Source organism: Cygnus olor, chromosome 17 (assembly GCF_009769625.2).
Source record: "Cygnus olor isolate bCygOlo1 chromosome 17, bCygOlo1.pri.v2, whole genome shotgun sequence".
Lineage (NCBI taxonomy): Eukaryota > Metazoa > Chordata > Aves > Anseriformes > Anatidae > Cygnus > Cygnus olor.
The window spans coordinates 12,853,473-12,874,444 of record NC_049185.1 but is presented as its reverse complement, the minus strand read 5'-3'; the positions used below and the strand labels follow the sequence as shown (position 1 = coordinate 12,874,444).

The window sequence follows — 20,972 nt, the reverse complement described above, 5'->3', positions numbered from 1 at the left end:
TAACATTTCTGCTCATTATTAATTGCACTTCTGGTTTGCTAATTACTAACATTCCCGAACTGATTCCGGCTAACCATATTTGATCCAAACTAGAAAACTTGGATTAGCTAACCTGGTTCCATTCCCAGCTTGTCTCTCTCCATCTCCTGGATTATCACTCATTTGTAAGCACAGCTGCTAGCATTTGAGAAGCAAAGAGAAATTAAGTTGATTTGTCGTAATGAAAAAAAAAATTGAAAAAAAGGAGAAACATGCAAGTTTTCAAAATTGCCTTTACAACAGTTTCAGTAATTGTCTATAATAATCTTATTTTTCAGAAGTCTTTGTAATTCTCTGTAGTCCTTTGCAAAAAGTGAACAAGAGCTAGAGTTAGAGAAACAGTTCATTACACATTTCTTGTGGTATAATAACCGAGCTAGAAAACTTTACCTTTGTACTGCATTTCTTCTGAGTTACTTCCCATACTTTAAGGTGAGCAAATTCTGCCTCATAACAGCCTATAAGGCAAGAATTCGTATCCATATATAGATGTGAATGACAACTCTGGACATGCATTACTTAAACAACTTGGCTTAAAGTCACAGCATCAGAATCCAGAGTTCTTGCCTCTAAACACATTAGCACCAAACCTCAGGTCCAGCAGGTAAACGTGAAAGGATACGATCCAGAACTTCCAGTTCTGGAGGGTCCTGTTCCTCACGTATTCATCAAACATACTCCTCATGCGGTCAAACCTTTGCCGTGTTATAGGAACCCCAGTAGCAGGGAGCTGCTGTTGGCAAGAACTGAAAAGAAGATGCTCTGAGGTCAGAATCCCCACCAGGAAGGGCACATTCCTCTTCCAGGCTAAATTATACCGAGAGAAATACGTGCAACCCCAGCATCTCAGACTGAGGTGGCTTCTCTGGGCGTGACCCCCCCACACCGAATTTGTTATGGCCAGGAGTACATACTGTTTTCCAATCAATTGTGTCTATTTTCATGCAGAAAAGCAATTTTTCAAGCTGCTACATCTTATTACAAGCAACACAACTGAAAACAGAGTATAACATAGAACAAAGTAGTTTTTAGCATCCACTTAGAAAAAGGCACGTTAGGAGTCAAGTTTAAATTTACAGACTTACTCCTGAGCGGTGTTAGAGAAGAAAATGTTACAAAGATTCTTAAGAAACAGATCAATTTAAAATAAAACCAAACAGATGTTATCATATCTTCAAAAAAGAAAGAACGAAAAAAAAAAGAAAAAGATTTTGATTTGCCGATAAGTCTAACATAATGCCTAAGCCTAACACTTCTGTGGATGGAAGAAAAAACACTGGGGTTCTCAACATGCTTTGCAATAGCACATAACTATCGTAAACCCACAGAGGAAACTGAGGCACCAGGAAGGTGAAGTGACTTATCAGAGTTATGTTCAGTCAGTGGCAAGCTCCTTGAGTCCAAGTCCTATGCACTCAACCACATTGCTTCCAGGAAAAATTGACTGCATTTGGAAAGAAAACTGCAGCAAAGCCATCATGAAGAGTAGGAGTGTTTCATCACCCAGTGAGCCTAGCTTTAAAAACAACCATCACTGGCTTCTCAGCTTTATTCTAACTGATCTAATGCGTCTTTTCTGGTGATACCACTGTTGAGCGTTCATGCTCAGAGCTTGCCGAAAATCCACACGATTTGCTACCAATGCCCATCCCACAACGACTTTGCTTTTTGTTTGGAAGTCGGTAGCATCTCTACTGATGTTCAATACCCATCTGTTGTTTGGCATGACATCTGAGGCAAACATCCCCTGCTGTTAGCCAAAGCAACATTCAAGCTGCTCTGCTTCATTACAGAAATCTCCCAAAATCTCACATGATGGCAGCGTTTAGCTCCTCGATTTCTTCCCGAAGGCGCCTGGTTTCCTCTTGCATCTGTGTTCTTTCCTGCTGTAGTTTAGCGATATATTCTACTGTTTTCTGGAGAGTGATTGCATGGCTGATCTAGACCAAACACAAACATAGAGCTCACTTTCTGGAACAAAGCTAGACGGATGAAGAGTTTGCCCCTTATCTGCGGTAAAACCCAGAAAAGCACTTCAACACCTTTTAAGTTTCCTTCATCCTGCCAAAGCACACATAGGCAGACAGAAACACTTAAGATATTACTGAACTCTTTGTTTTTCTGACTCCCATTTGCACACTAATACAGAGAAATATGGTTGCAGTGGTTGTTTTATTCCCCAAGTTACATTTTTGCTATTTTGTTGAAAGTAATAATTTTAAGTGTTTTATTTCATTGTCTCTCCTCTTAAAAATGTTTTCAATTCTTACTTGGGGTACTGAAGGATGTGCTGCACCTGCTGACACATTTATTGTGCTGTTAGAAGCATTGTTCCTGCACTGACAACTTAGGTTATTTAGTTTGGGAAGCCTGAAGTTATTAAACCAGAAGGTAATGTGCTCTAGCTATCACCAAAGGAGACAGAAATAACGTCACTGATCTCTTTTAAAATACACTTCCAGTTTTGAGGAAACAATTAAAAATCTGTACTTGAGAAATAAACAGACATTTTACTAACGCCAAGTTTTCAAAAATGACTACCTTTCAAACAGGCTATTCAAAACAGGTAGTGAAATTCTGACAATTTATATCCTAAATATAAAAATTACATAAACAAATCAACATGGTAACAATAACCTTTCATATTTTCTATGTTTCAAAGGGTAGTGATATTTAAAGGACATTTAGACCATTGTTGTGCAGACAAACCTGTGTTTTAATTATTTTGGTTTCATTTTATGAACTAAATTAACAAGCATAGCCAGAAAATGTTCTTAATCTCTACAAAGACATTTGACAATGAGAAGGGATTTTTTTTTCCCCCTCTGTAAATCTATACACAAAAGACAGGTGACAGGAGAAAAAAATGACAATATTTGCAAGGCTAAGGGTGCACGGCCAAATTCTTAAAAGGAGCTGGGTGAGGAGTCCCAAAGGGTTTTTCAAAATCATCTGAAGCGGCCAGGCTCCTACCTCCAATCAGGAAGTACAGATCTCACACGTGTAGGAAGTTTTAGAAATTTCACTGCACATTTTGGACATGTTTCAACAGTATTTGCAGGCGCACGGCATTGTTTTGCCATGCTCTTAGCTGACTAAATGCAGCACAGATGTGGTTAGCACAGCACGAAGCCTGTGCTAACAAACTGTGCTCAGAATTGTGAGTATTAGCTCAGGCCAAATGTCTAGGTCTGTTTTGCCAGGCCCAGCATAACAGCAACAGCATCTACCTGGCCTTTGGCTGGCTCATTGTTCAGGCAGAATAAGCTCACAGCACTGACTGGACACAGCTTTTCAAGTCCAGCTCTGGGGACCAGAGGCTGTCCAAAATGGGTATAAAATGCCAGCATGTCAGAAGAAAAGGTGACCTAGCAGTAAATGCAGTCATCTTACACTGCATACGTGACAAAAGCTTAATTACTGGGGTGCTAGGAGCAAGGATCGCAAAGAGCACTTTTACTTTTTTCTGTTGAGCTTTAAAGCTGCAGCATCTCATCAGACAGAACTTGATCAACACCTGAAGCTGCATCAGAAGAACAATGCCTAAAAGACAAAGGGCTTTCACACATTGACTATAAGCCACAAATTTATCGCCCATCCCTTTCCAAGTCCCTCAGTTCAAGTATCTTCACTGATTGACTGGCACACTCAGTCAACAGCAGAGAGATCTATTAACTCTTTTCAGAACGGCTCTTACTGAAGCTTTGTATCAAACCAGTAGTGCTGCCAAGTTACTTACCGACTTGGAGTTGGACGAAACCAAGCTGTTCAGAGTACTGAAACCAATCCTGATATTGAACCTTCGTTTTTGTTCTGATGAAATACGCTTCATTCTTTGCATCTGTGTAAATAAAATTATGCTGTTTTCCTTTATTGTTCTACTGCTATGATTATTTCTGCTATTCAAATTCAGCATCATTTTTGTTGAATTACGGCATTCATTGTCTTTCCAGTCCAAGCTATATTACTATAAACTTGCAAACAATATAAGTGATTAAAAAGCGTTCAGAGTATGAAATTCAAATCCAAACCCTGTACATTTTCTTTCAAAATAAAAATTCCTATTTGAGACTCTTAAACACTCTTCTTCTGAAGTCAAATTCTATACTTTGGGTGCATGTAACCTTGCTGAAGTCTTGCTAATAGACAGAATCTCTACTGATATCAACAGGTAGCCCTATAAAAAAAATAAGAAGAATTAATAATTCTGGCCTACTCTGAGGATAAAGCCTTTGTTAGGAATTAATATTTTCCTTTGTAGCATTAAAAAGTTTAGAGCTATTTCCACCAATATCTTTTGGAAAAACTAAGGCACTTGCAATTTTAGAATGCATTATCTTCAGAGCTAAGCTTTCCAAGGGTAGCTCACCATCACCCCAATTTACAGTGAAGGAAAACAATGCAACAAAACAGTTAAGTCTCTGCCCAAACCCACAGAAAATGCAAGCTCAGGAGCAGAACTGAGATTTCCCACGCCCTCCACATTTTGCCAAGCTGAAAAAACAATGTTACTGAGCAATACAGAACTGTTCAGCCTAACAGTGCAGAGCAACAAGGAGCGTACATTTAGAGACAAGTAAACATCACTTTCTCAACTTACAGAAGAGTTACTGACACTACACATGCAAAGCAATTCCTGCCAGGAACTGAAACATGAAATGCACGTGAGCTCAAAGGGCTATAAAGACTCTTCATTGAGGTGCTCTCACTTTTAAGAGCACTGCTCCATCTAGTGGCCCCTTTCCTACCGTTGACCAGTCCTAGTAGTTTGTTCCTTTTTAAATTTACTCTCTATCAGGGAGTGCAACTACTGATCATGAGCATTTATGCTAAGCAAAGAACTGCAAACCATTACGAGGAACTTTCAGCATGCTCAGCAAGCAGTAGTTCTGATTCTCCTTTGCAAAAGAACTAGAATTGAGGGCAATCACAGGCTGCAAGAGTTTAAACTTACCTTTCTGCCCTATGAATAATCAAGCTGAGATCAACTCATGAGGTATACAAAAAGAAGCCAAAAAGGGTCAGGCACTTGCAAAATGCTTAAGTAATGCTCCCTATCACCACAAAATGGACGGCAGAGTTAGTGTTGATTTTCCTGCATTGGTTGTTTTCTGTGGAAAAGTTTCTCATACTATCAAAGAAAATATTCTGACAAGGTCAGCTCGTGATGAGGTAGAGCCTGCTTTCACATGCCATCTCCGAATTCTTATCCCAGTAATTCCTGAAGTGTTTTACGGCTATAACTTGTACAGTCTTTGAAGCTGTTTCTTTATAGAGCAGCATAGCATCACTGGAGACATGTGAGATAACCCAGCAGGTTGAGAACTCTCCCCTCCAGCAATGGCCAAAGCCTTGCAGACCTAGAGAGCTCCAACAGCATAATGGCAAAAAGCCACGGTTTAGAAAACTCAGCCTGAAACCTTTGACCAAGTAAACTGAGTCCTGGCATAAGACTCCTGTGAGCCACATCAGGAACTGCAAAAGGTACAGTTTAGCCCCTCCAGTGATACATCTCTGAGGAGCTGAGCAGTTTATTAGAGTTTGACGTTTTAAAATGAACAGAGCAGGACAGATGTAGTACAAGTTAAGCCCCAGGCACAAATATTTCACTGTTCCTGAAGCGCAGCTTACTCTCACATCCACGTTCAGACATCAGGGGAGAAAAGTAGCTACAAAGGCAAAGAAAAGCACCCCAAAGATATGGACACATACCTTAAATGCAGCCATCTGAGGGTCAGTGGCAGGTTTTCCTGAGCTGCTGTTCTGGGGAGACTGCGGGCTGGGGCTCTGCTCAGAGGTGCAGGGGGAAGCTTGGCCAGAATTCTGACAGTCTCGGCCTTCATAAAGGAAGACAGACAAGGCATGTTAACAAACAACATTCTGTAGCAAATATAACTGCTGAAAAGTTTCTATTCAGGACAAAACTGAAATGCAGTCGACAACTATGTTATGTTCATTGATACAGCAACCACATGCTAGAAAATGTCAAGACTGCTGGGAAAGTTTAGTATTCCACGGCACAAAGGTAATGCATCATGAATAACGAAATATCATTTTCCTTTCACATGCACACGTATTTAAGCAAAGGCATACTGAATGTATAGGATCTAATTCCACTGTGGTGCTAGACTCTCCCATCTAAGGCTCTAATGGCCTGGGACATGACAGTAATATTTAACAAGCCATTTACCATCAAAACCAGCTTAAGTGTCTAAAACTGGCCCAGATATCAACATGCATGCAGAAGGAATCTTTTCACTTACCTACCATTAATAAGGTCTGTGTCTGAAATTCTCCACTCAAAATTACAGTTAGGATACCGAACAACAAACCTATTCAGCACTTTCTACACAGATGCCTTTCAAATGGGCTTAATTAGTCCTTTGTGAATATGACAGCACATCCTTTTAGAAAGGAACCACTTACTAATCGCAAAATGACAGCTTGTGGGAACACTGGACAGTAGTTTAAGAACAAAATTGCAAACAGTTGGATGCAACTGCAGCTGGAGGGTAGAAGGGCCCAAAAAGTTTTCCTTCAAAAAGTATCCTGGGATCTTCAAGGCCGATTAACCCTCTGCCTAACCGATGGAAACGTGCTTGAGTGTGTAGGTGAGAGAGAACGCTTAGAGCTTGCTAACTTACTAGGTGTAGGTGAAGGAACTTGTGAACTGCTACTGTGGGAAGGGATTTGCTCTCCTTTCACCAACCCATCCTGGACTACACTAGGAGAGAAGAGATGCGAGACTGTGGACTGGGTTTGTTGGCTACTTGGCGCTTGCTGTGCTGGACCAACCAGAATGTTACTACGGAACTCCGTCACCCCGGGAGCCTGGGAACAGCACAGAAACAGCAAAGAGAAAAGCAGAGAAAGAACAAGGAAAAGAGGGAGAACATGAGAAGAAGGAAAAGAGAAAAAGAGAAGGGGGGGAGAGAGGTTTGTTACCTTGCCTTTCACTAAAAGTAACAAATTAATACATGATTAACAATCTGATGACATGAAACAAGGGCTAATAATATGTAAGGAATTGGCAGGCACTGAAATCAGGCTTCTGGCAGGAAACCAGAATCCTTTCATAACTTAATGCAGTGTTACAACACGTCAACAGCACAAAATACTAAAATCTATTTCCATCTTCCTGTATACAACATATTGGAAAATCCATTCATATTCTCCAAGCCACACTTTCCAACTTGTAAATGGAAAGGTGAGCATCCTGGGTTCTTGCTAGCCTCTGCATGATTAATAGAGCACAAATCAACCCCACTAGTGGTACAGCGTATGCATGCCTCCTTGTAATCTTGTTGTATGAGACAGAGGCTGTGAAGACTAGATAGTATTTCCAGACCCATCAAGTAGCTAAAATAAAAATAAGTAAGCATAATGCTGATTGCACAAACACACACACTGGGTAACAGGTGAAATTTAACGGACTAGTTACCCTCCTGAGTGCAGTATGGCTAACGACCTGCAAACAACAGACCTAAAAAACCAAACATATTCATTTTATTCTCCTTACTCTGGCAATTCCAGCTGGTGCAATTGCAACATTAGATTGAGACATGGCTGGCGTCAAAATCCCCTCTCTTTTTAAAGGTGCTGGAGTTACAATCACAGCTCTGGACTGTCCCTGAAAGGCAGCTGAAGAACACAATTTAGTTAGAATAGTTTACAAGACCAAAAAAAAAAAAAAAGAAATAGAGATTATTTTGTATGAAATTACTTGACATTCGACAGGGGGAATAGATTAATGGGCACCTATTTGGTACTACTTCACTGCCACACAAAGTGCCACCAATTTTCTGATAATCTCAATCCCCTGATTCCAGTACACCAGATCAATCAATTATTTCTGAGGCTTCTAGCAGCACTGTCGCTGTTTCAAGGTGTTTTTACAGAGGTAGATAGTAAATCTGGGAGGTGCAACGTGTCTTCATTCTATTATAGCTGCCTTCACAGAAGAAGGGTTCATCAAGACAAAGTTTCTCAAAAAGCATGCAGAAAACTCAGATCAAACTTAACTGAGTTTCCCTCTAGCCTGTATTTGCTTCAGTTCATTTGCTTAGAACATTTATAGTGAAGTGGTGACAGCAGAGTTTTTTCCCATGTGAAACTGTGTGTCTGATGAGATAACCTGTGCTTATTTTTGAGTCATTATATCAAAAGACAGTAAACCACATACATCCCTTTCTAGAAAAGGTTATAATGCAATTCATGTTGCATTCATAAGATGATTTGTTTGTCCTGTACACGTTAACGCCTCAGTTATAAGTACTGATGGTTACTCTATTGCCAAAAATAAAGCTCCAGTCTTTACAAAAACTAGACTTCTGAGCTTGGTGCCCCTGTGATTTAGGAGCACTGTGATCTCAGAACACATACCACTGCCAGAAATGAAAAATGCCAATGGCTTTACATCTACATGAGAAACAAGGCTGTTGGTTGTGACAGAATAAACTGATAAAGTATTGGGAAAGTGATACAAGGGGTGAGGAACAACCCAAGGAAGTATGCTAGGAGCAAAGGCTTTCTGACAGTGAATGTTGCCTGCAATGCTTTACTAGGTAAGTAATGTCTTGACTGCTAAAAGTACCCGGACTCATGTTTTATTATGTACCATAGACAGAAACGTTGCCATGATCACCTGTTCATAGTGACATAATAGAATCAGATCCTTGGGCCTATTCTACTCCTGAACAGCAAACTTCTTGTAGGTAAACACAGTGCCAGGCCCTGACAGACATACCTACCTACTTCTTAGTAAAGCCTATTTACTGCTACTCCTCCAGGCAGGGTTGTTCTTGGATTGCGGCTGCACATTTCAGACGGATGAAGTCACTTGGCCCCCAATCAGCACAAGGCTGAAAATAGTGTGCAATAATTCCAAGAAAAAGTTTACTGCCCGTCCTGCTCTAGTCTTGAGCTTTCCCACAAGAAAAACTCTCTCTTGCTCACACTTGCTATTTGCAGCCTGATGAAGTGCCAATGTCACCAGTTCACCCAATGTGGAAGTCCCAGCATAACCATTAGGCATTCACACACTGAACTGAAAAAACACTGCTCCTGACAGTAACTCAAGAGTCTTTAGATTGCCTGAAGCAAAATCCCTGTTTACCTGCCTGTTTTAATGCCCACCCCACTGGAATGATTGATTATCCTCACCCTGGTGCTGCCAGGGAGCACTGATGATCTGTGGACAAGAGGCACGCCCCCACACTTTCATCTGGACCAGTGCTGGGGTCCACTTCAACAGCCGTTCCCTAGCCAACACCACGCTCTGTCTCAAAGAAACTCTCAAAGAGTTTCAGGCACGCTAAGCTGAACCTCAGCACACACCCAAAGTGTTAGCGGTGTGCAAGGCAGCACCCTGGTATTAGTGTGACGATGCACAGATAGACACAGTGACCTGTCCAGGCACCCAGCGGGTCAGTGGCAGGGACAGACCTGCCGTTCTCCAGCCCACACTGCCTCCCTGCCCCACTTGGCTGAATATTCTGAAGGGGCAGAACTAATCAGAACAGTACTAAACATCAAAACCAAGGTTTCAGGAAGGTAGGAGTACAGAGCTCTAGTTAACCCACACAGTGATGCACCTACACAGCTCAGCACAAATTTTGCAACGGAGTCACAATCCTGGGGTTGAAAATCCCCTAGTGAATGACCCCCTTGGCAGGTCAACCTTGCACACACACAAGCAAACCGCTTCCAATCCTCACAGCAGTCCAGAGCATCCCATTGTACAGTGTAGCCATGTGCCAGTGGATTAGGAGGGCTCCTTAGACACCCTCAAGAAGCTGCATTTTTACTTGAGTAAATCAAGAAAGGAAAGAAGAACATCACCCACCAGTGCTTCTCACCTGGGGTGATGAAGGCATTCTTTAACACTAAGGACACTGTTTCAGGCTTCGGAGCAGGCACTGTTTTTTGTGACTGTTTGGGCCTTGTCCCAGCACTGGCCAGGGGAACGGCTTTGGGGAGTGCAAATGTCAGTTGGGACTGCAACTGGGGCCGGGGCTGCCCCTGCAGGACAGTAGTCTGGAAAGCCAGGTTACAAGGCACTCCTGCACCTGGCTGCTGCGTTGCCAGGACGAGGTTCTGGCTCTGGCTGAAGGTGGTGGCAGGGGCGTTGTGGGTCAACGTAGCTGAAGCCGTGTGGGTGATAACTGTAGATTCGCAGAGGCCAAACTTCTGGGTTTCTGGTGCAGCAAAAGCAGGTGGTGGAGAGCTTAAGCTAGTATTCAGAGGCACTGCAGGCAACGGGGACTGGTGCTGTTGTGTCGCAGGTTGAAGCAGTGGCAAAGGTGTCTGAAACACTGGGACAAAAGTTTGCGGCCCGCTGAGAGACGAGTCAGGAGCAAAGTCTGCTGGCTGGATGAAAGATCCCCCGCTTCTAATGCTGGAACACTGGTCAGTGCCAACATCAGGAATGACAGGAGCAGGTACTGAGGAAGCAATCAGTCCATCGCTGATGTTCCCAGATGGAAGTGTGTTGGGCAAGGAACCCGACGGCAGGACAGGAGACTGACAGAAAAGAGAAATTTTACAGATTGAGATGCGACCCCTGAATCTGAGCTGAACTCCTTCTGAGAAGGACATGGCTCACGTCTGAAAGTATACACAGTGCATACATGTCTGAGATGAGGCTATTTTAAACATTAAGGATCTCCCTTACCTGGGAAGAATGGCTGCTGCTGTCCGTTGTAGCTGAGCTGGCAGCAGACACAGAGGGGTAATAATTACTGGAACGACTGGGTGTGAATAAATCTGAAACATAAAAAGTCACCTCTTAGTTTTCTACTTCTCGAGTTCATGGTACACCACTGCACCATGAAATACTAAAATTCACAGGAATGGCAATATTATTTAGCAAATAATTAAACCATGAGATGTTTTGCTTCATACAACTAAGTGAGCAATAAATTGTTGTCTTCCAGAAGAACTGATCTCTTCTGGGCAGACTTCATCACTTTTCATGCAAGCTGAGGACAACGCAAAAATCAATATACTAAGGTTCAGCTATACGCAGAAAGCCAAGAGCTGATTCTCAATGCTCACAAAACTCAGTGATCTGATGCAGACTGAATGAAGGCCCAGCAAACAGATTTGACTTTTGACTTCCACAAAGGGCCATAATCATTAAAGTTGTCAATAGTAGTTTCATGTCATACATAATTCTTGAGGGTACCAGACGACGTGCCAAGACAAACAAAGAAATGTTTCGAGTTTCTAACACAGGACTTAACATTTCATCCTTAAGAAGTGTTAAATGGCAAAACCTTAGCAATTCTGTGGGTTTCTCCTGTTCACACGTGACGTTCTGTCTTAAATTACTCAATGACTTAAGGTCTAAACATTATTCTTCTGAATGCCAAATTAACAACCAGGTTCAAACCCTGGAATAAACAATCCTGAAGCAACTCTCAAAGCCACAGAACTGAAGGACTGTAACAATAGCCTCCCCACATACACATCTGGCTGAAATAATGAACAATGAAGACATACACCAGATGTTCTTCATCTTTCACTTAAATGTCTTTTTTTCCTAACAAGAGTAGATATCTGCAACATTTAATCTTCTGTTAGACAAAAGCTCATAAATCATTGCAATTTTTTAAAAAATTAATTGACTATATATCTGATTCTTACCCTGAAAAGGCTCAAAAGTATCCATGAAATCAAAATTTGGCTGCAGAGGAATAAGCCCTGGTTGAATCATGTCAGCATTTCCTAAGTGTGCTGGAAAATTCAGAAGAGAGATTAGATTAGCTATGCATCACTTGCACAGTAACTCACACTTGGCTGGAACACCGACACACTCCACAGCCAGGCTCAACCATGTTGTTTAGCGCTGCTGAAATCTGCTGAAATGAACTGAGCATCTGCACTCCTTGAGAACTACTATTAGGGAACAAAACTTCCAGCTAGTACAAAGGAAGAAGTGAACCTCTCATGGCCCTCACCAGTAACTGGGAATGGACTAGCATGGACACCTCACAGGCTTACTGCTCCCAAACCTCTTATCCTGCCCTTGCTGCGTGATACATGAACTTGCTGGGAATCACCACCTGAACCACCACAGCTCATAGCACAGTATTTTAAAATAAGCCATTATCCATTTAACTTTACTTCGGGTACACTTCTTGTAAAGTGCAGTGGCTCTGGAATTGCTCAGACATCCATGCAGCAAGGATGATGCACAGTGGACATTTGCTGTCCTATCAGCCAGTCAGAGCCTTCAGTGAGAAAGCAGTCAGAATTGCACTGCTCTTGGGATTGTTTTTACAGATGTGATTCACATTTTTTCTAAAGGACTTACTCAAAGATTTGAATGCTACAGAAGAAAAAAAAGGTATTCCCTTAAAAATATACACAACTGCTTTGAGATAAACAACAATGCCTTTACCACCGATGAAGTTAAATATTGCTCATTATGGATTTATTCAGAGCAACATTACAGGGCAATCCTAGGAACAGCAAGAAAGAAGCTAAGATAAAAATGAAATTTGAATGAATCACCGGGATTCCATAACTTACAAGCCATTAAACAGCTACATTCTCTGAGCTATTTTTATCTGTGTCAGCAAAGTAAGTTAAAATTTCTAAAGCAAGACTAGAAAAGCAGAAAAGCAGCAAAACCAGACTTCTAGAGATTTCCACTGCAAAAATCAACACGCTAAAAGCCAACACATACCTATCTCTCTGGGATTTGGCCAGGAAACCAGCTGATGTGAAGACAGTGTGGAGAACAGTGTGTCGGTGAACTCAGACATAAGCATATCAGCATCCAAGAGGCTGCCTTCCTCCATAGGTACAGGGGTTTCTCTGCCATATCTTCTTTTTTGCCAGAGAACCACATCATCGTCCTGCCAAAGGAAAGGAAGACAAGTCAGGCTGCTGAGACAGTGCGAACGCAGTCAGGTGCAGACACTTAAGTGTATGAATTTTTCCCATTTTAAGAGAAACAACTCTCCTTTAGGAGATACACTCAAAACAGATCAGTGGTACTCCTAACAACTTCAGCTCACTGATTTGAGCAGAAAACTTCGACAGAATACCATGACACTCTGGGAGAGGTTTTTCCCCAAAAAAACAGATGTTGACAAGCAGTGCATAAAACAAAGCATCTGTAACAATGCTTTTTAGTTTCAGTGATTATATGTGTATTTTTGCAACTACAGTTTAATGATTCTTTGGTTTTCACAAAGATTTAAAAATAACACACACAGGAAAAATTCAGAGGAAACAACTCCTACCCTGAAGCCTATATGAATCTCTGAAATGTAATTGATCTGACTTTGCAAAAGGTATGTTTGTAATCTAGTGGGCATTTTTAGGCTGTGAAAAACACAACAGAATGTGACTTGGCTTACCCCTCCTTCACTACAGGCTGAGCTAAATTGTATTGCCTCACATTTGCTGCAGACTAAAAGCACACAGAGTCAGGTTCTTGTGGCCGAGCCAGCACGCAGCACTAACTACACCAGCATAGCATGATGGTGCATTGGAGCTCATGGCCAAAACAGCTGAGAGTTTTGTGAAACTGGGACAGATCCAGATTCATGATCAGTTCCAAAAAGAAAACAAATCAGAACAATGCTTCTGATCATCAGTTTATATGCCCAAAGTAGAATTGATGGCTTTATGAAAATTTCTTTTTCATACTGAATGATGGTATTGTTGTTCTTCTAAACATCTTGCCTTTTTTAGGATCCCGGCACATTATTTGCCAATATTGTGACAGCAGGAAGACCTGCAACATGTAGTTCTCACATCGTCACATATCCACTTACACAAGTAAGGCAGTAGTGCCAGCTATGAGTCAGTAACAAGACGAAATAATGTGCCAGCTCTCAAAGAAATTGACCTTTCTGCACACCCCAAACTGCTTCTCATTTCTTCTGTCACAGCACTTTACATTCAACCTCTTCTCCACCCAATTTAAGCTTTTTAAGCTGTTCTTTATGGTGCACAAACATTAAGGTGTCTAACCTTAATCAAGATTTAAGCAAGATGCTCGTCTTTAGATTTTAATCAATGCAAGCTACGGTACATTACAGCTTTGTTACTTACTGCAGCTTCTACAAGCACAAATGCTGCCACTTATCAGTGTTATCACCTACCCTGACCAAACTTGAAAGATCTTCATCTTTATGCTTCTGTAACTGCAAAAGGAGAACAAAAGAGATGTTAAAGTCAGAACAGGTCCTGTATACCCCAGCAGAAAACCTGACTGCAAAACTTGAAATACCTTACCGTGCACAATTAGTCCCTGCACAATCATTTTTAGTTAATTGGGACTATTCAGATGAGTGTGCCTGTATTTGCTTAACATCTATTTTAAGTATTTGTGCACATTAGCAAAAGCGACATCAAAACTCAAAAAGCAACAAATATTGTTCAAGTAAGCTACTTTCACTGTGCAAACTAACAGACCCTTTTCTTGAAGTATGTTCTCCACTTGTGGTATTCCCTGATGACTATTTCAATTCTTCGTTTCCAGTATTTCCCTTCTGTTGCAATGGCCTGAGAACACAAACACATACCACGAATTACACGGAATCACATAATGGCTGAATGTCCAATAAATATCCAAGCAAATATTCAGGCAGAAAAAATACAAAAGAAATCATGCTAATTCTGTTTGAGCTCACATATCAGCAGACCAGCTGTCCCAGAGTTCAGCTTTCACAGATTAAATCTGACAGTACTAACTTCATCTTTCCCACAATAAACAAGATGATGTTGGACTGCACCGTCAGCATCTCCCACATTGGCTTAACTAAAACCAATACTTTAAAAAAAAAGTCATAAAACCTTACAATGAATTCAATAAAATATCACACATAGAACAATAACACCTTGCTCTGCAGAAAACAGGCAAAGAGAATTTCACGAGGTTGCCAGAACACACGTGCACATACACAAAAGCTGCTAAGAATGACACAAAGCCATAGAATTTTGATGTCCTGCTCAGGGAGAATGTGACCTCACAGGTCCCAAACTAATAGCAACGAAAGGATCAGAATGGTGCAGGCCTTTAATGCATCGCAAATGGTTGTGTGTGATAAATTAGGGGCAGCAGACTAATGAGAGCCTTAGCACAACCTTTCTGTGTTCAACGGTCATCTTTCCACACAAATATCAAAACTGTTCTTTCTAAAATCTGAGACAGTTCCACAAACTCATCTGGAACTCCTTCCAGTAGCAGTTGCTACACTGTCATTTCCTAGAAGGGTTTTGGCATTTATAAATTATTCTAGAGTTATGCAGTACAGAGAGCAACACACATTGCCACATCAAGGGCCTGACTGGTTTTCGGTAAGGAGCCAGAGGGCAGCTGTTAGTTTGCATTTTGTACAGAAGCACAAAAATGAAAGTACACAAACTCGCTCTTTTTGTGAAGTTACCTTGACAGAGAGAAACAAACTGCTTGTTGTCTTGAAATCACACCTCATCAATTAAATAAAGACACAGAAAACTCTCATGGGGTCACTTGGATTCAATTCTAAAAATAATCCTCACTGATTTCCCACTGACTTGGGCCATCTCCAGCCAGAAGAGAGCAGTGGCTGTCAAAATCTTAACTATCTGAATTGCTGTTCACTAAACTAGAACACAGACAGAGGTGACATAGATAACAAATGTTCTTTTGGTAGCTCCTTGATCACATCAGTATGATAAAATTAGAAACAATGGTTCAACAGCACATCTTCTTTATCTTAACGGATCCTTCTAGATAAAGGCAACAGAGCACAGAATTACTAAGCTGCTGTTTTATCTAGTGGACTAGGAAATGCTCTATAATCTCTAGAGCTCGTTAGTCTTTTCCTTAGGTTTTACATACCTCTGGCCGACGATGTTCGTCTACATCAACAGAGCCATCCAGTGGAGTCACAAAATGGCACACAGGATTCTTGCGCTTCTCCAGGTCTGGAAGAAAAGTGAAAATCTGAGTGCTCGACAGAAGTGGGCTCTGCAGGGAGCCCTGTCACCTAAGGGGCAAGATGCAAAAAAAAAAAAAAAAATGCCAGTGTTCCCTCCAGAAAGCCAATAGGGAATGGGAAAATTTCAGGCTGTGCTTGACTGCTCAGTAGAGCCTCTGCATGGACATCTCTAGGAGAGCAGTGGTTCAAAGACACTGCCATGACAGCCCTGCAGATATCGAGGCCTGTAGCAGATTTTTGAACTTTTCATTAGACAGTAATTTCAGTTCTCTCTTGCTTCTTACATGCGTCTCTCAGAAAATATTTCGTAGCAAGTGACACAGCCCAGTTTGGTACTTACACTGCATGTACCATGCCCTCCAGATGGCGTTATTGAGACGGATTTTATCTCTCCACTGAAGTTTCAAGCCTTTAAAATTTTTCCATTTTGGTGACACCAGCTTCCCACTAAAACAAAACAGAAAGCAAAATCACTGTGATTTCAGTTTTTTTCTTGCTGCTCCTATCGAGCAAAGTGTCCCCCTAAAATTGCCAAACTGCCAACAGAAAGAAGTACAAGCAGCCACACTTGGCCATCGACAACTTTTGCCATACCGTCCACGGCTTACACCAGACTGGAATCCACTTTTCAAGACTTCTTCACATACTTATCTGCCTGCTAACAACTGTCACAACAGGTCTTGCAAGCATTTCAGGATTACAACTCATTTCACCCAAACAAATTTTTCTCCTTGCCAGTATCCCTCCCATCTTCTCAAGCGCCAGCCTGGGAGTTTCCCTTAACTGCGAACAAGAGTGCTCAAAACTAAGCCCCAAACCTTGCAGGTTTGGCTGCACTGGAGGTTTGCCTGGCTTGGAATTTGCCAAGGAGCTGGATGAAGTCAACACAAGTTCATTTCTGCAGTTCCATTTGATTTTCTAGACTGGCAATACTGGAAAGGATGAACGAAATTCCAGTTTTGGCCAAAGAAAATCCACCACCCAGGAATTGTACAATGCTAATAAATGCAACTGGGCAAGCTGGGCACGCAGGATCACCAACAGACTCGAAATATTAACGTTTCTCCAAGGAAAGGGAAGGCTGGAAAGAAAAACGTATGAATAGTCTTTGAGGTGGAGGGGAGAAAAAGGAAGAAGCAACAGGGACTCCAGTAAACACTACAAACACGAAGTAACCAGCCCTTAAACACAACTTTGTGAATCATCAATCCACGTTCCTGAGAGAGCAGCAGAAGTGGGAAATACTCATAATGTAGTAAATTTCAAGCCACAGATTAAAGTATACCTATCACCCCTCTCTCCAGGTTCCCTCTCTCATTTTTTGTGGTTTTATTCACACATCTTCCTACTTTGTCTCCCTCTGCTGTCTGTTTACCGTCACTACCACGTAAGCACAGCAACAACACAAACTGCCATCAATAGGACAATGCAAACCAAGGCACAAGGTTTGTCCTAAAACATTATAAGCCAAGAGGTTAAGGTGGAGGAGGGTGCACGGACAAGCGACAGGAGCAATGTCACCTCCAAACCTTGTCCTTTTGGAGACCACCAAGCACCCGGTCCATCGGCAGCACAGTGCCAGCAGACGGATTTGAGGTAGCCTCCGCTGGGGCACTGTGAATTTCCTATCCCACAGCAGCTACAAATGTACTCACAGAGCAGGATTACTCTTCTCTTTTGTACACACCGGGAAGCGGGTGTAGAGGCCGGCTACGAAGCGAGTCCTGCGCTCACCAGGGTCCGTGAGCTGCCCCCTCGGGGTGGGCGCTGGCCCCCGGCGGTGCGAGTGGGCTTTCAGCAGCCTTCGGGACTGCTGCTCGCAGAGAATGAGAGTACAAACACAGTTTGGTGCACAAAATTGCTCCTGCCAGGGCAAGCAAGGCTTGCTGGAGCGAGCAACTTTACTGCTGAGAAGTAATGGGAAAGTAATGGAAGCAATGGAAAACCACGCAATCCATCAGCAAGGAATAGGAAGAACAACAAATAATTTATGTTTTTCCCTGTAAGTGAGCTCTAAGACACTCTGTACAACCACACTGTGTAAGCTCACTGAGATCTAGGAAAGCCATTGTGACTTCTCCTTTCTTTTGGCGCACGCTGCAGCACCCATACACCACCCTGCACCGTGTCTCCCCAAACCCAACTCCGCGTTTCAAGGCTCTTCCAGTCTACGGAGGGACTCCACACGATTTTATCTCCCTGTTACTCAGCTGCTGGGGGTTCAGGGCAGACAGTGGATCTCCATTCACTTTAGAACCCAGTTTAGATCATCTCATTCTGTTTTCAAGCTTGCTGCAAGCTTGTTCCACTTTGTTAAAATGCAACCGATGCACCACTAACACTGACAAAATGCCCCCGTGCCTTCGACTAAGAAATCCGCCAACTTAATGCTCATCTCAATTGCTCCATGTGACTGGACAGTTTGCCAAAGCAACAAAACTAATAATCTTCAGAATAACAGCAAGAAATGCTTTTCTTGGAAGAAAAATATATATATGTTTATATATCCCTCAAAGGAACTGTAATGATTTTTTTGTATACTCCTTGCATCTTCAAGAAGGCAATTAAAACTGGAATTAAAACACAAATATTTTAAAACATTTTCTATTACATTCTTCCAAAATACTAAACAAAAAGTAGTGCATCAAAAGAAGGAAGTGATTAAGAACCTATTCTTAAAATAATTATTATTTTTAGTTCCCATGGGAGCAAAGCACAAACCCAGCTTGAGGTCGTAAGTGAAACAACTTCAGCCTTAGTGAGAGAAATCAGCATGGAGCTGACAGCAATGTTTAGATACTGCTCCCAAATCCAAAGGCAATGGAAAGTCGATGACTTTGAACAGCTCGGGGACTGAGAGCGGTGCCTACCTGAAGCCGATCTTCACATTTTAAAGAAACAAAGCAGAGCAAACAACAAAACCAGCCACCAAGACCTGCCTCCTGCTGCTCCCGCCAGCTCCGGCACGAAGCGTGGAGCAGCTCGCTGACCAGCCCGGCAGCCACAAGGAACCTGCGAGCACCTGAACTCTCCACTTCTGAGATTCCAGCGAGAGCAGCTGTGCTCTAAAAGCAATGGAAAACCACCCAGATGTCACAAGATTTGCAGCAAGGTACAACACCACTAAGTAATCCACACAGTAAAACCTACTTCTTTAGTTGCTTCTGATTCAACCTGCAGTTCCCTGGTTTTAATCTACCTCAGAAATGGTCAAAACAGCAGTGTTTATCACTGAGTTTCAGCCTCTTTTTTTTTCCCCCCGATAGAAGACAATAGGGAAGACTTTGCCTTAAGTACCAGTGTGAAAAATCCCCTTCCTCCACCCAGAAAAAAAATCAAATTCATTCTCCACAACATGACATGTGAATGGCGCTGACCGAGGAACTCTGGTTGGCAAGCTGTCCTGCAATTGTGCTGAATTAAATACTGTGCATGAGGTCTTTAAAATACCGAGAGAGAAGAAAGGTACCGCACGATTTGCTGCTTAAGAATAAGGTAACAAACAGTAAGGCTGAATTATATACCCGAGGCTACACAGTGTGTGTGACACAGCTAGGAACGGGACAGAGATTTTTGTCATGCTGCCGTGTTCTGCATGTCGAAGCCTCACACCCACCCTCTGCCACTTGGTTTGATATGTAGGGACAAGGAAGAAAGCCTCTTGCTGCAGTTGCCTCTCTAGCTCAGCAGTTATTTTTCCTTCTGCGCTCACGTAGCACCTGGCCTAGATCTATCGTAAATGGAATTTAAACATAAACCTCTGAGCACCGAGGTTCACATGCCACAGGCCTGACCCTGCTGCCCAAATATATATTCGCAGCAAATACAGCAAAGATACCTTGAAACGCAGCTATCAGGAACCTGCAGGAGTCACTTCTCAAACAGACCATACGGGTCTTGTGTACTAGAGTGGTAAGCAATTAATTATTTTATTTTCACACCTGACTTTTGCAAATTCAATTGCAGGAACAAGCTACAGAGTGTGCTTTCTCTATTTAGTTAACAGATTCCCATTGCCTTTGTGCCAAAAGAGCTCTCTCTTGCCTTGTTAACTCCTGTCTTAAAACCCACTTCCTCTGCATTTTTCCCCCAATGCCTTCCTGTACACGACCATAAGATATTTAAGGTAGACTCTAATTTTCCCTTTTATGGCGGGTGACAGTAGAGAGGCTTTTAATTTAAGCAATAAAAAAAAAATCCAATTTGATATTACAGTAGCTAATTAGATTAGCTTTTCCAGCAGCACAGAAAAGAAACTTTTTGGCTTCTCCCCAGCATTTTTTTTTGGAAGGAATGGTTTCAGTTTGTTTTTTAATCTCCAAAGTGTTTTGTTGGGGAGTTGGGCCTGTCAGCTCAGCTCTCCAGGAGCCAAAACTAACAATATTTCCCCAAACAATGGTTCATTCAAAGAATAAGATTATATGCATTGTGTGCTGGAGCAAGGAGGCAGGCAAGTGAAACAAAAACTCTCCTACATTAAGCAAGTCTGTAGGACTTGCAAGGAGGCCACACTTTCACATCTTACTATTTGTAGATACAAAGCTAATTCCAGCTGCTGCCCCAGGACACTAATCCCAGCCAGAGCTCGTTTTAAAAGCAAGCATTAAGACAGCTCATTTCCTTGAGGTTACCTGGTTCACCTTCCTCACCTGAAATCCTCCTGCAGTAGCAGAGTCCAGGCTGTGGAGGGATTTTATATTGCCCACAGTCCACACAGGAGAACTTTGTGCTAAAGTTACATCAAACATTATGAAACAACCAAAATCTCCCATTGTTTGATTCTCCTTCTTTTAAAAACAATGCTTCAATCTTGAGGACAGAGATACTAAAAGGGACAAACACTTTTCCTCTAAATACATGATGCTGAGGATAGAAGTGTTAAAAAATAAAGAAATAAAAAACCAAAGTCATCCACTGGCAAACTGGAATTGCAACACCTGCCCAGGACACATCATCTAGACTGATTTCACCCAGGAAGGCTGAGGCGTG

The 20,972-nt window shown here is 42.1% G+C and overlaps 1 protein-coding gene across 6 annotated transcripts in view; it reads right to left on the bottom strand.

Moving 5' to 3' along the window:
* LOC121079765 (MLX interacting protein) overlaps positions 1–20,972 on the bottom strand; it is a 48,189-nt gene that overhangs the window by 7,892 nt on the left and 19,325 nt on the right. For 4 of the 6 annotated variants that reach the window (XM_040577450.1, XM_040577452.1, XM_040577454.1 and 1 more), the window contains 14 exons: positions 16,324–16,430; positions 15,884–15,969; positions 14,473–14,562; positions 14,160–14,201; positions 12,731–12,902; positions 11,686–11,775; positions 10,712–10,803; positions 9,897–10,560; positions 7,559–7,680; positions 6,684–6,870; positions 5,752–5,876; positions 3,779–3,880; positions 1,852–1,979; positions 662–785 (listed from right to left, as the gene is read on the bottom strand). In XM_040577450.1, the coding sequence (XP_040433384.1) occupies positions 662–785; positions 1,852–1,979; positions 3,779–3,880; positions 5,752–5,876; positions 6,684–6,870; positions 7,559–7,680; positions 9,897–10,560; positions 10,712–10,803; positions 11,686–11,775; positions 12,731–12,902; positions 14,160–14,201; positions 14,473–14,562; positions 15,884–15,969; positions 16,324–16,430 (2,131 nt within the window). The remainder of the gene's footprint in view (positions 1–661; positions 786–1,851; positions 1,980–3,778; positions 3,881–5,751; positions 5,877–6,683; positions 6,871–7,558; positions 7,681–9,896; positions 10,561–10,711; positions 10,804–11,685; positions 11,776–12,730; positions 12,903–14,159; positions 14,202–14,472; positions 14,563–15,883; positions 15,970–16,323; positions 16,431–20,972) is intronic. The other 2 variants (XR_005825167.1, XM_040577451.1) reach the window with 2 other exon arrangements.